The following is a 13,523-nucleotide window of genomic DNA, read 5'->3' as shown; positions in this document are numbered from 1 at the left end:
GAGTATATGGCTACTCCATCTGTTCCAAAATATAAATATTTTTAAAATAATACCAAATCAAATATTTTAAATTTTGACTATTGATAGCAAAATAATAAAAAAGATCAATCATGTAGAATTGATGTTTCTAAATTTATCATTGAACAAACTATCATAATATCTAATTCTTTTCATTTAAAACATAGATATTGTTGGTCAAAATAACATCTCGAAGACCGTGTCAAAGTTTAAAAATAATTATATTTTGGATAGAGGGAGTATATATCTAGAGCTCTAGTAGACTTCTTTTTCCCCTTTTTTCTGATCGATGAGAGCTCTATTTGACTACTGTATCAACTCCTTTCTTACGAGGGGATAGCAATTGGTGGTGGCAGTAAACGTACGCAAATACTCTCTATCCGACGACGTTGTTTTTTTAAAACATATTTGATCGTCCATCTTATTTAAAAATTTTTGTAAAATATGTAAAAATATATGTATACATAAAAGTATATTATAAAAGTATATTTCACAATGAATGAATCAAATAATAGGAAAAAAATTAATAATTACTTAAAATTTTAAAATAAGACGAACGGTTAAATATGTTTGAAAAAGTTAACGGCGTCAAATATTTAGGGATAGAAGAAGTACTAGCAGTTATTAATACACGTTGATTTGTGGATAATATATAGGTCCCGAGTTCAAAGAAAAGAAGAGTGGAAACTGGCTAAACACGCAAAGGACAAGCTAAAACTTAGTACTAGGAAGCTAGCTTTCGATAAGTAGTAGCACGATTCGGTTAATTGGAGTCAACCCTGAGCGCCCTCCCATCACCGACCACGGCGACCGGCCACCACCGCCGCCGCCGGCCCGCCGCCATTCATGCACGTACAGCTCACACCAAGCAGAACCCAAGCTAGCGAGAACGCGTAGCGATTCCAATTAATTTTGTCAAACGCAAGCAGCAGCCGACTTCCATGTGGGGCCCTACGCATAGATACTACTCTCTCCGTCTCATAATAAACATCGCTGTAGATTTTAGTCTCCAACTTTATCAATCCGTTTTATTTAAAATATTTTTTACGATTAGTATTTTCATTGTTATAAGATGGTAGAATATTAATAGTACTTTATATTTGACTTAACTTTTAAAATTTTTTTACAAATTTTTTAAATAAGACGGACGTTCAAACGTTGGGTATGAAAACTTATGAGTGCACTTATAATGGAACAAGGGGTACATGTTCAAATCAAATCAAATCAAATCAAATGCAGCATAAATTATTCCTGTCAAAAGCTGTTTTCTCCTAGCTAGACTGTCGAATTGTCGATCAACCGGAATGACGACCAAATTAATTAATTAAGTTAGATAGACACGATGATCACCACAGGATCTCCTGGCCTTGGACCCCGATCTGATGAACCCTGCACGTTACGCCGAACGAACTTTGACATGCATATGCATGCCAGATTATACGGTCGAAGCCCAGGTATATAAATAACACGATCAGATCGATCTGTTCGTAGACTTTAATTACATATACGTTGTCTCGATCGATCGGTCGGTCGCATGCACGCAGCACCGGCAAAATTAAACGCCGCCGCTGTTGCTGACTCGCGCCGGCACACACGCTAGCTCTGACCGAACGGCCTATAGCCCTGGATCGGACATTCGGATCCCACAACGCCGTGAGAAAAACTTGGTAAATAAAATGTCAAAATTAGCTTTCCCCTTTGGCCTTTGCCACTATCACATCGATCGTTGTGTCAAATATCCAGATATCCCTACCTAATTACCTCGTGCGCATTAGGGATGAAAACGGTCGGAAAAACCCTCTACCATTTTCATTTTCATTTTATTTTCACGAAAACGGAATCGGAACGGTGTACTCGGAAACGGTAACGATATCGACAATGTCGGTATATTGGAAACGGAACCGTCGGAACAGGAATCTACCGATATCGGTCGGAAGTCGAAAATTTATATAAGAAACATCGAACCGTGGCATCATCCCACATTTAACTATGCATAAAGATGACCTTATAATTTCACCCTTGCGTCATCATGCTGCCACATAACACCGTTGTATGATAATTAATGAGTTGACAGATCAAGGCTCTCACATCATGGGAAAATGGTGCTTGAGCATCAACAGAAAATCGTGCTCAAACATATCAAGGCTAATCATGCTCAAGCATTCAAGCTATACACCTATACGGCTATACCTGGTGGACCTGGCAACGGTGGCAAACTCAATGTTGCTCTGTTGTTGCCGTCGGATGGATCCAGAGGGATGTGGCATTTTCTTCCATCAGGTGCCATCGTGCTTCTCCGGCAAGGGACGTGGCGAGGCGCGAGGGTACGATGGCTAGGACTAGCAAGCAGCGGCGTGGCGGCGTGGTTGCGGTGGCAGCGGCGTGGCGGCGTGGTTACGGCGGCAGCGGTCGGCGGAGGTAGAGGTGGCGAAGAGCTGTGCGAGAGTCGCGATACAGGGAGAGGATGAGAAGCGACATGCCGGCTGATGCCCATGCCCTAGGGTTTTTCTTCCCGGCCAAATGGGCTGCTCCTGCTAGCCAGGCCCAGGCACCCAGCCGCTTAGGCTTCTTCTTCGGAATTTTATCGGAAATTCGACGGAAATTACCGATCAAATATGGTAACCGACAAAACGGTCGGAAAAAACCCCGTCCCATTTCCGAAAGAGATTACTGTTTCCATTTCCGATACCGACAATTACCGATACCGATTGAAACGGTCGGTACAAACCGGAAACGGTAGCCGGAATTCTCGGAAATTTTCGTACCGTTTTTATCCCTAGTGCGCATGCTGTTCTTTTTCTCGCGTGGCCGGCCGGAAGACAAAAAAAGAGAAAAGAAAAGAAAAGAAAATAAAAGAAAAGAATATATTTTTTAAAAAAGTAGTTGCATCACCTGGAGGAATGCATGCGTGCGTGCGTCTGGGGCAGAAACGAAAGGGACGCGCGCACAAGCCAAAAACATATGGATTGTTACCCACTGGCGTAGACGATATGTTGGGTTCATGTGGCACGTGCTCAAATACAGTGGCATACGTTTACACTGCCTTTTTCATTTCATTTGAAAAGTGCAAAAATCACCCGACAAATCATTTGAAGATTGATATTTTATCCCATAAGTCATTTTATTGCAAATATTCATTCCATACCTAGTTTTGTTACAAAAACCATCACAGTATACATGTGCTTAATCAATCAGTCCGTTATCGTTAATGTAGAGTTAGAGCTACTACAGACTAAGTTAGTGGAGTCAATAATATTATCTAAGTGTTTGTATTAGACTTATTTTTTCGCATTTGGTTGAACTTTTGTGTGTACGTATATAGTGAAACTCAGTGTGACAACATTTAAACCCTCATCAACAATTCTATTTTTGGAATCTCCAAAAAGGTGTCAAGACAATACTTCGGAAGAATTGAATTTTGATAAATACCACACTAATGGCTCACTCTTTATGAAAACATATTGATTCGTTTAAACATATGCGTACTGAGGTGGTTTTTACAATAAAACTAAATAGGTAGGTCGATATTTACAAAAAATGGTATATGGATGGAATGTCAAATTTTAAGTGATTTATGACTGGTTTTTACAGTTTTTTCTCTTTTTTTCCATGCGGAGAATATATTGAACCTTTTTTCTTTGCCTAATCAAATCGTGGCTTAATTTGGCTTGTGAAACCTACTACATACACGCACGTACGGTCGTACGCACTTCTAATGTATGTATACCCCCGAGCTTTTGCTTAATCCCTTTATCTATCCTAATTCTTACCTCATTATCTATATAAATCTTTTGAATTTTTTTTATTGTTGCGGGATAAAACCAACTGTGGACATATATACTCTCTCCGTTTAATGTTATAAAACGTTTTGATTTTGGTACTCTAAGTTTAACTAACTATATAGAAAAAAGTAGTAATATTTACAACACCAGCATATACAGTTTCATTAAATCTATAATTAAATAATTTTTCATAATATATTACTCTTGGTTAAAAATATTACTACTTTTTTTCTACAAAATTAATTAAGCTTAGAGTAGTTAACTTTGACAAAGTTAAAACGTCTTATAACCTAAAACGGAGGGAGTGTATAATAACGCAAAAAGCTATGGTTTTTTTTTCTTTACACTGTGAAAATCAACCTGACAGTCCTCATGGATTTGTACGTAGTACCAGGCCTTAGCTACGCGCAAATACGTGTTGAACGGTTTGCATATTCAATTTGTACGAATGAATACATACGCATGCATGTATATATTATGGTTTCTTCACTTCTTCAAGATTACGCACATGAGTAGCAATGTGTTTTTTTTTTTTTGCAACGAATTAATTTGGAGATGAACGAGTTTGTCAAGCATAGATCGATAGACGGTTCGAGACGTGTTGCAGTCGTGCGACGACTGCACCGTCACGATAATTAATCGCGGCCACAGGTTAGGTTAGATGCATGTATACTATACCGTCAGAATTAATAATATAAGTTGGAATGGAACTGCTAGTCTACTGTCAGCAACACATGGTAAATGCAGAATAGTGGACGAGATGACAACAATGCAAGTGACGTTATTTGTATATTGATTAGCAAAAATTTAGTCCACTAAGAAATGCTCGCGTGCTTTGAGACGTGAGACGGGTCAAAGGCGTATCGTTGGCCACATGTGGGCATGTAGAAAATGATGTGACTCCACACTATGCATTTCCTAATTGCAGCTACACAAAAAACTAATTTAGTTAATTAGCTGCACCAACCAATTTAAGAAAATAAATAAATAAATTGACAATAAAATTAGCACGAGTAATTAATTCACTTATACTTCACCGACAGGGCATGAAATGAAAATAAGTTGTAAGTACTAACTCCATGATAAAATATAAAAACTTTTACTTATAAGTCTGGACATTCTTATTTTCATAGCGAAAAGTAATTGCGTAAGTTAATTAGATTCAAATTTGATATCTTGATAACGTAATAAGTTAATATGTACCAACCAGTTAAAATAAACTTAGGCTATATTTAGAGAGCTTAAAATTATAAGAAACAGCTGATGAGAATCTGATGAAGTTGGGAAACCTAACTCCTGATTTCTACTTTATTTCCTGGTATCTACAACTACAGTTTTTCAGAATCTGAGTGAAAATTTAGATTGTTTAGGGGGGCTTATAGTAGCTACAGCTTCTAGAAGATTCTTGAGCTGCCAAAAGCTTCCCTAAATAGGCCCTTAAACTTGAACAAATAACTTAAACTAACAAAAACGTGTAGGGCATAATTGGCCTCCTACACTTAAAAGATGATACTATGTGATTCCAAGATAAATAATGTACTCTGCACCTTTATTGTATTTTACACAAAAATACATGGATTCTAGATCGTTGTGTGTCAGAGCAGACGTACACTGAAAACATCATTATTCCACGCTCTCCGCGGCGGCCTATACTATCGCTACTATTCCAGTTCAGCGCACGACATACTATACCTCCTCTGTTTTTTTTAAATGTTTAACACCATTGACTTTTTATCACATGTTTGACCGTTTATCTTATTCAAAAAATTTAAGTAATTATTAATTCTTTTCCTATCATTTGATTCATTGTTAAATATATTTTTATGTAGGCATATAATTTTACATATCTCACAAAAGTTTTTGAATAAGACGAACGGTCAAACATGAAATACCAGCATACTCCATCCGTCCTATAATATACTCTATCCGTTTCGAAATGTTTGACGCCATTGACTTTTTATCACATGTTTGATAGTTTGTCTTATTCAAAAAATTTAAGTAATTATTAATTCTTTTCCTATCATTTGATTCATTGTTAAATATATTTTTATGTAGGCATATAATTTTACATATCTCACAAAAGTTTTTGAATAAGACGAACGGTCAAACATGAAATACCAGCATACTCCATCCGTCCTATAATATACTCTATCCGTTTCGAAATGTTTGACGCCATTGACTTTTTATCACATGTTTGATCGTTTGTCTCATTCAAAAAATTTAAGTAATTATTAATTCTTTTCCTATCATTTGATTCATTGTTAAATATATTTTTATGTAGGCATATAATTTTACATATCTCACAAAAGTTTTTGAATGAGACGAACAGTCAAACATGTGCTAAAAAGTCAACGGTATCAAACATTTCGAAACGGAGCGAGTAAGAAATTTTGAGTTTTTGTTTGCACTGTTTGACCACTCGTCTTATTAAAAAAAATAGAATTATTATTTATTTTTTTACTTACTTTATTATCCAAAGTACTTTAAACATAACTTTTCATTTTTTATATTTACACAAAATTTTTGAATAAGACGAGTGGTCAAACATTACAAGCAAAATCTTAAAATCCTTATATTATGGTACGTGGGGAGTATATAAGCTCGATCAGCCGCTGGCTGCTGATCGATCGGAAGGGACAACATACGTACGTCCTCACAGTAATAAAACGTTGATTTGGGGTAGAAAAACAACGGCAGAAAATTAATTGCGGCTTGAAAATTCTACACTCGATCGAGCTGAAATCACGAAATTTTCAAAGCCAAACGAGAGCGAGCAAACCTGAGAAACGACGCGCGAGAAGAGTAGACGCGAGGAACGGCACAGTAACCGTTGAAAAATTGATTAAGAAAAAACCCCCACCCCGCGCGAGGTCAAAGCTGGAAGCAGAACGTTTCCGTGGTCATGAGGGCGCGCGCGGTGGCCGCCCCCGCGCGCCCGTCCGGCAAACACGACCCGATCGATCCATCCACCGACCGACCCCCGATCGGCCGTGCGCGCCATAGCGAATTAGCGTTCGATCAAAGCCCTCTCCTCCCATGCATATTATAATTCCACCGCCCGCCTCACGCAGCTCCCTTCCACACCAACCAACTTCAATTTTTTGAGAAACAACCAACTTCAATTCATCCTCATATTAAATTGATCAGCGCGCCGACTTTTCGAAACGATCTGGGATTAGGTCTATTTGATGCTTTCTACGTCCCATTCTAAATATAATCGTGAGTTTCTGTGTCCAACGTTTCATCGTTCGTCTTATTCAAAATTCTTTTATGATTATTATTTTTATTGTTGTTAGATGATAAAACATAAATATTACTTATGAGTGATTTATTTTTAGAAAATTTTATCATAAATTTTTTAAATAAAAAGGATGATCAAACGTTGAACACAGAGACCCATAACTGTACTTAAAATAGAACGGATAGAGTAGTAGGGATGATGATGGTTCAGTTCATAAAGTTTCCAGTTTCCAGTTTCTAGATGTGTTTTTGGAAACGGAAACTGCCGATCAGTTTTTTTTTTTGAGAATTTTTTAAACAAATTTAGAATTGTTATTTATATAACGGAAACGAATATAATAAGGCTACCATCCATTGGAAACCAGAATCGGTCGAAAACGAATTCGGAAACTCTTCATATACAACTGGTTTCAATCTTCTCCACTCTAAAATGTTCAGATTCCTTATGATTATTGAGGTGTTTAGTTAGATGAAGATGTTTCTTTTAAGGTTTTCTTTGGTCTAATTATTTTTTTATTAGGCTGAGCCATACTAATTACAGTATGTGAATATAGTTCTCGTTCTCGTGAAAAGTAAAGCATACTACTAGTTGTATTATTATTGAAACTGGTAAAATTATAAATGTCGATTTATTATTTTAGATAATATAACGAGCTACATCTTTCCGTTGATTTGAGAAGTTCAGTTTGAGAGATTTTTATATTCTGATAACTATCCATTATTGTATTGGATCCAATGCGCTTTATTTTCGTATTCGATAATATTTGATTCCGTTTGCATATCCAAGGTTTTCGATTCTAAAAAAATATGAAAAAAAAACAATAGGGATGGTTTCCATCCGTTTTCGAGCCATTTTCATCCCTATTTGGTAGAGCTCTAGCTTCACCTCTCCTGCTCAACCAAATAGTTTCAGCTTCACGTATAAAAAATGATCGGAGCAGACTAAAGTACTGTCACAAAATGAAACTTGGAAGAGATGGAGCATGATCCAAGCTGTTCCATAACTCCACTTTAAACATAACTCTCGGGGTTCAATTTAGAAGCCTACTCCCTCCGTTTCAGGTTTCCAAGACATTCTGACTTTGGTTAAAGTCAAACTGCATTAAGTTTGATTAAGTTTATAAAAAACAGTAATATTTTCAACCCAGAATAACTTTATTATGAAAATACATTCAATTAATTATTTGATAAAACTAATTTAGTATTATAAATATTACTATATTTGTCTGTAAATATAGTTAAACATGAAATAAATTGATTTTAACTAAAATCAAAATGTCTTGTAACCTTAAACGGAGGGAGTACTGGACAAGCATGTATATGGCTTTTCTTCGGTTGATACAGTCGCATAAAAAAAAAACAACACCGAACGAAGACTTGCGCCTTACTCGCTGGAACCATCCTTCTTGGCGTGGACTTCGGGTGTCATCGTCTCTCCTGTCCCTTATATAAGCTAGCTCCACAAGCTCTCCTGTTTCGATCGACCACTAGTGCATTTCTTGCTTCTCGTAGGCAGCTAGCTAGGCTAGGCTAGGCTTGCATGGGTGAAGAGTCGTCGCCGGCGGCGGCTGCGGCGGCGGCGCCGGCGGTGGAGGTGCCGTCCTACTTCGTGTGCCCGATCTCGCTGGAGATCATGCGGGACCCGGTGACGCTGTCGACGGGGATCACCTACGACCGGGAGAGCATCGAGCGGTGGGTGTTCACCGACGGCCACGGCGAGTGCCCGGTGACCAAGCAGCGGCTGGCGCCGGCGGACGGTCGGGAGCCGACTCCGAACCACACGCTCCGCCGCCTCATACAGGGGTGGTGCGCCGTCCACGCCGTCGAGCGCTTCCCCACCCCGCGCCCCCCCGTCGACGCCGCGCGCGTCGCCGCCATCGTGGACGCCGCGGGGCCGCTGCTGCGCCGCCGCCAGCGGGAGGAGCTGATGGCTTCGCTGAGGGAGCTCGCCGACATCGTCGCCGAGAGCGACCGCAACCGGCGGTGCGTCCAGGGCGCGCCCGGCGCCGTGGAGTTCCTCCTGTCCGTCGTCAAGGAGCGCGCCTCCGTGGGCGTGGACGACGCAACGTCGGCCAAGCCGGACGAAGAGACGACGTGCGGCGGCGTGCATGATCCGGCGAAGGCGAGCTCGCCGGAGGAGGCGGCCCTGAGCATCCTGCATTCGCTCAAGCTCTCCGAGGAGAGCTTCAAGAGGGTCTTGGAGGGCAGCGGCGGTGAAGATTTCTTGGAAACCATGGCGTGCGTGCTGCGGCGGCCGAGCTACCTCTCGCGGATGCAGGGAATCCACCTGCTGAAATCGGCGCTCCCGGCGATGGCCCCCGCGCGGCTGACGTCGGCGAGCGCCGCGCTGGTCGACGGCGTGTTGGGGGTGGTGGCGGACAGGCCGTCGGCGAAGGCGGTCAAGGTGGCGCTCCACGTGCTCTGCCGGCTCTGCCCGTGGGGCCGGAACCGCGTCAAGGCGGTCGACGCCGGCGCCGTGTCGGCGCTCGTGCGCCTCCTCCTCGACGAGGGCTGCGGCGGCGGCGGCGGCGGTGACAGGCGCGCGTGCGAGCTCGCCGTCGTGGCGATCGACCACATATGCGGCTGCGCGGAGGGGCGGCTGGCGCTGGTGGCGCACCCGGCGGGGCTCGCGGCGGTGGCGTGCGCGGCGACGCGGCTGCCCGCCGCCGCGGGCGCCGAGAGCGCCGTGCGCGTGCTGCACGCCGTGGCGAGGCACTCGGCGACGCCGGCGGTGCTGCAGGAGATGCTCGCCGTCGGCGTGGTGGCGAGGCTGCTCTTCCTGGTGCAGGTCGGCGCCTCCGGCGAGCGGACGAGGGCGAGGGCGAGGGAGATGCTCAAGATGCACGCCAGGGTGTGGAGGGACTCGCCATGCTTGGCCTCGCACTTGAATGCCTCCTACCCTCGCTGATATCTTCATCACATGCTTGCAAGATCCTCTTCGATCTTGGCTTCTTCATGATTTGATATACAGTGAGTTTAAGGTTCAATTAACCTTTTATTCCTTAGGGCTTCCTACGATTTTTGGATGTAAATTAAGATTGTATTATTTGTTACAATCGGCCGAAGGATTTTGATGTGTATAACGACTAGTAGCTCGTTCTCTGAAATTATTGGAGAGAACAAAATCAATAGAGGCTTGCAAAAGCAAGTGTACAATTTGGAAAACAACATTAGTTTGGATGATGATTCTGAAAAGAAATAAGATCATTTGCCCTCACTGAAAGATTTGATACCTGAAAGGATCCCAACTCCTAAAAGTGAGTAGTATGATCTTCAACTTGTCAACAGTTTGTATGATGATCCATTTTTTATCCATTGCTAAATTTTACCATTTTTTCAGTATAATCAATTTTCTAACCTTAGTTTGGCCATGGAGATTCCCTTTGCTTCAATTCGGAGGAACTAATCGTCTACAATGAAATGGCTAGAGTAGGATAAGCGTGAGGTGGAAGGGGGAACAAGGGGATCTTTAGGCTTAGAGCAGGTACAATAGCATGCTATAAGCCAGCTATAAATATATTTCAAAGAGATAAAGGAAGAGAGAAGAGCAGCGGGCTACAGATCTGTTGCCAGCTGCAGCACGGACTCCAAGACGTAACGAGTGTATGACAGGTGGGATCGGGTATTAATAGTATAGTAAGCAACTATTGTATGAATTAGCTATTTACATTGGCTGTAGATGGTTTAGAGCTAATAGTTGACTATACTATTAAACTTGCTCTTAGAAGAAGGCCAAAAGCGATATACCGATTGGGCCATGGAGCTAGACTGTGCATGGTATGTGTATATCCACTTGTATATATAGAGGTCGAATTTTATACATTATCTAAGCAAAATGAAAGGCGGTATGTGTTATATGGGAGAAGGGAATTAGAATAGGAAAGGCTGGGGAAATGGTCGACCGTGGAAGCACCAAAGATGGCAATGGAGAGGAGGAACATGAAGAGGCATCCATTAATTTCTGTCCAATGGCTGCAAAATCTGATCTTCAACGTTGATCTGTTAAAAATTATCAGCTGAGTGCCAATAATCTCATAATCAATTGCATACTTTAGAATGATGAATCCGCTTCAAAATTTCGATCGATAGTTCTGCTAAGAAAAAAGTTAGATGGTAGGAGATCATCAATTGGCAAGTATGACCATCTTTAAAGATCGCGAGTGTTCAAGTCTTTCAATTTGCAGTGGAGGTACACATATGAATAAACATATCTTGCCCATGGTTTAATTAGGGGAGAATCCAACCGGAAAATAATCGAGCGCTTGCAAAGCATTTATATTGCAATTCAAATGCGTCCAATATGGGGAGCCACATATTACATATACTACTAGACAATGGTATAATCCGGAGCCGAAGAAACTTGGCGCATAAAATAGTACGGGAGCAGGTTGATTGGTTGGAAGGCGATGATACTTGTCACTTGTTGCATGTGTGCGCCGCTGGTCGAGGGTGACCATGTCTCGATCGTGCCCCTGCAGGCCCATGCATGTGTGAAATTCAGTATGTTCAGATTAGTTGGCCGGTAGACTGGGAGCTTTTGGCATGGATGCAGGCCAATGTGGGCTCCATGATCGTATCCAAGATTCCAAGTACTCCCTCTGTCCTATAATTATACAAGGGATTTTGACTTTTTACTTACACTGTTTGACTATTCGTCTTATTAAAAAACTTTTGAAATTATTCTTTATTTTATTTATGACTTACTTTATTATCCAAAGCACTTTAAGCATAACTTTTTGTTTTTTATATTTGCACAAATTTTTTAAATAAGATGAGTGGTCAAACAATACAAGCAAAAAAAATCAAAATCCCTTATATTATGAGACGGAGGGAGTAGTAGCTAGCATACGAAGTATCCAAGGCAGCTGCTGAAAGTGAAACCGATTGAACAGAAATGTACACTGTACTGGTCTACTGGATGATCGATCTTGTATATACAAACTCGTTAGTAGCTAGGCTATGGTATTTGTTATATGTATGAGAGGTGGTTAATTATAAATATGAAGCTTAGCACCAATCATTGAAGCTCTAGTTGACCGTTCAACGGTTTGATATTATAATACTCGTTTGCTAGATCGGTCGGCTGATCACGGTTTTAAATTTTAGGCCGACAACGATTTTGCGTGCTTTCCGACTTTCGGAGCCGCAAAAGTGGGTACTATCGCTAGACATTTTTCTGGTCCAAATGCCATTCTTTGGTTTAAAAAATATTGCCTTAATTAGCTCTAACTAGAAAAATGGTGCGCCATTTGGCACACCTTGTAGTTAGCCCATTTGTGTAAGTGAAGAAAATTAAATATTTTTAACCCCTAGTAGATAAATATAAATCCATTTTTTTTCAACATTGTTTAGGGCATAACAGAATTTTGAGAACATGCAACTCAGCTCATAGAGCACACAACCATCTGTATAAATTGTAAAGGACTGTCTTTCTATTTTGATTTCAATATTAATTTGTGATTAAAATTTGTTTTTACTGTCATTTGATTTATTGTTTTCATTATTTATTCTAGTAGCAGTTTTGTATGGATAAATCTTTTCAGTTGGTTCAATTATCTGCCGCCAATATTTGATAATGCCAAAGCTCATTGAGCACATCATCATTTGTCTAAATGGTAAAAAGAAAGTATCTCTACTGATTTGTGAAATTTCTTTAGTATGGTCATTTGATTTGTATTTTTTTTCTTGGTTGAGTAGTAGCATTTTTTTCACCAATAATTTATTTTCCGTTGGTTCAATTACCTACCCTATTGTAATGATAAAATTTTGAAGGAAATAAAAGTCACGTGATGTTTTCTTTGATGCCAAAATTTTACGGTGGGATTTGTGACGTAATCTAGTATAGTATGGAGGCATATGGAATTTATATATGGTGCCTAAATCTGTTTTTGCTTTTTTTCTTCAGAAATGGTTCCTTGGTTTGCTAATCTGTACATTTTCATTTTAAGATGGTCTAATTTTCATCTTCTGATACAATTATCTACTACTACATGTTAGGAAAGGTGTATTCGGAACCCCTTTCCAACCCAAAGTGACCGCATGGAAAACGGAGCAGCGATTAGCGGGTGATTAATTAAGTATTTGCTATTTTTTTAAAAAAATGGATTAATTTGATTTTCTAAGCAATTTTCGTATAGAAACTTTTTGCAAAAAACGCACCGTTTAACAGTGGAAAAAGAGGGAGATGGGTTGGGAAGAGGGGCTGCCGAAGACAAGCCTAACTAACTTGTATTTGTATTTCTTTGGAAGGTTTCCACCCGTTTTCGGACATCAGCTTGGGCCATCACCTCCCTAGTCAATGTGCAGCTCCAGCATGGCCCAGGGACCAGGCGCCCAGCTGCCTTGCGGGCACAAGCACGAACGTGCGGAGGCAACTCGTACGATCTGCGCATTGGCTGGTGGGAAACCAAATCCAGGAATCCGGAAGTGCCACGTGTTGGGGCTAACCGTTCGAGAATTCGCCCTGAATTCGGTGTAAGAGAT

General features: G+C 40.8%; 1 protein-coding gene across 1 annotated transcript; it reads left to right on the top strand.

Annotated features, from left to right (window-relative positions):
• The first annotated feature begins 8,537 nt into the window (after positions 1-8,537).
• On the top strand, positions 8,538-10,342 carry LOC127771718 (E3 ubiquitin-protein ligase PUB23-like). Its single transcript, XM_052297643.1, has one exon. The coding sequence runs from the start codon at positions 8,581-8,583 to the stop codon at positions 9,946-9,948; it is 1,368 nt and encodes a 455-aa protein (XP_052153603.1). The 5' UTR covers positions 8,538-8,580; the 3' UTR covers positions 9,949-10,342.
• Positions 10,343-13,523: the final 3,181 nt, after the last annotated feature.

Source organism: Oryza glaberrima, chromosome 4, assembly GCF_000147395.1.
Source record: "Oryza glaberrima chromosome 4, OglaRS2, whole genome shotgun sequence".
NCBI classification, from domain to species: domain Eukaryota; kingdom Viridiplantae; phylum Streptophyta; class Magnoliopsida; order Poales; family Poaceae; genus Oryza; species Oryza glaberrima.
Note: the sequence above shows the minus strand (reverse complement) of the source record. Positions and strands in the feature narration are given on the sequence as shown.

What these genes read in the sequence shown, in the direction of transcription:
- LOC127771718 (XM_052297643.1), top strand. Translation starts at nt 8,581, where the DNA reads ATGGGTGAAGAGTCGTCGCCGGCGGCGGCTGCGGCGGCGGCGCCGGCG.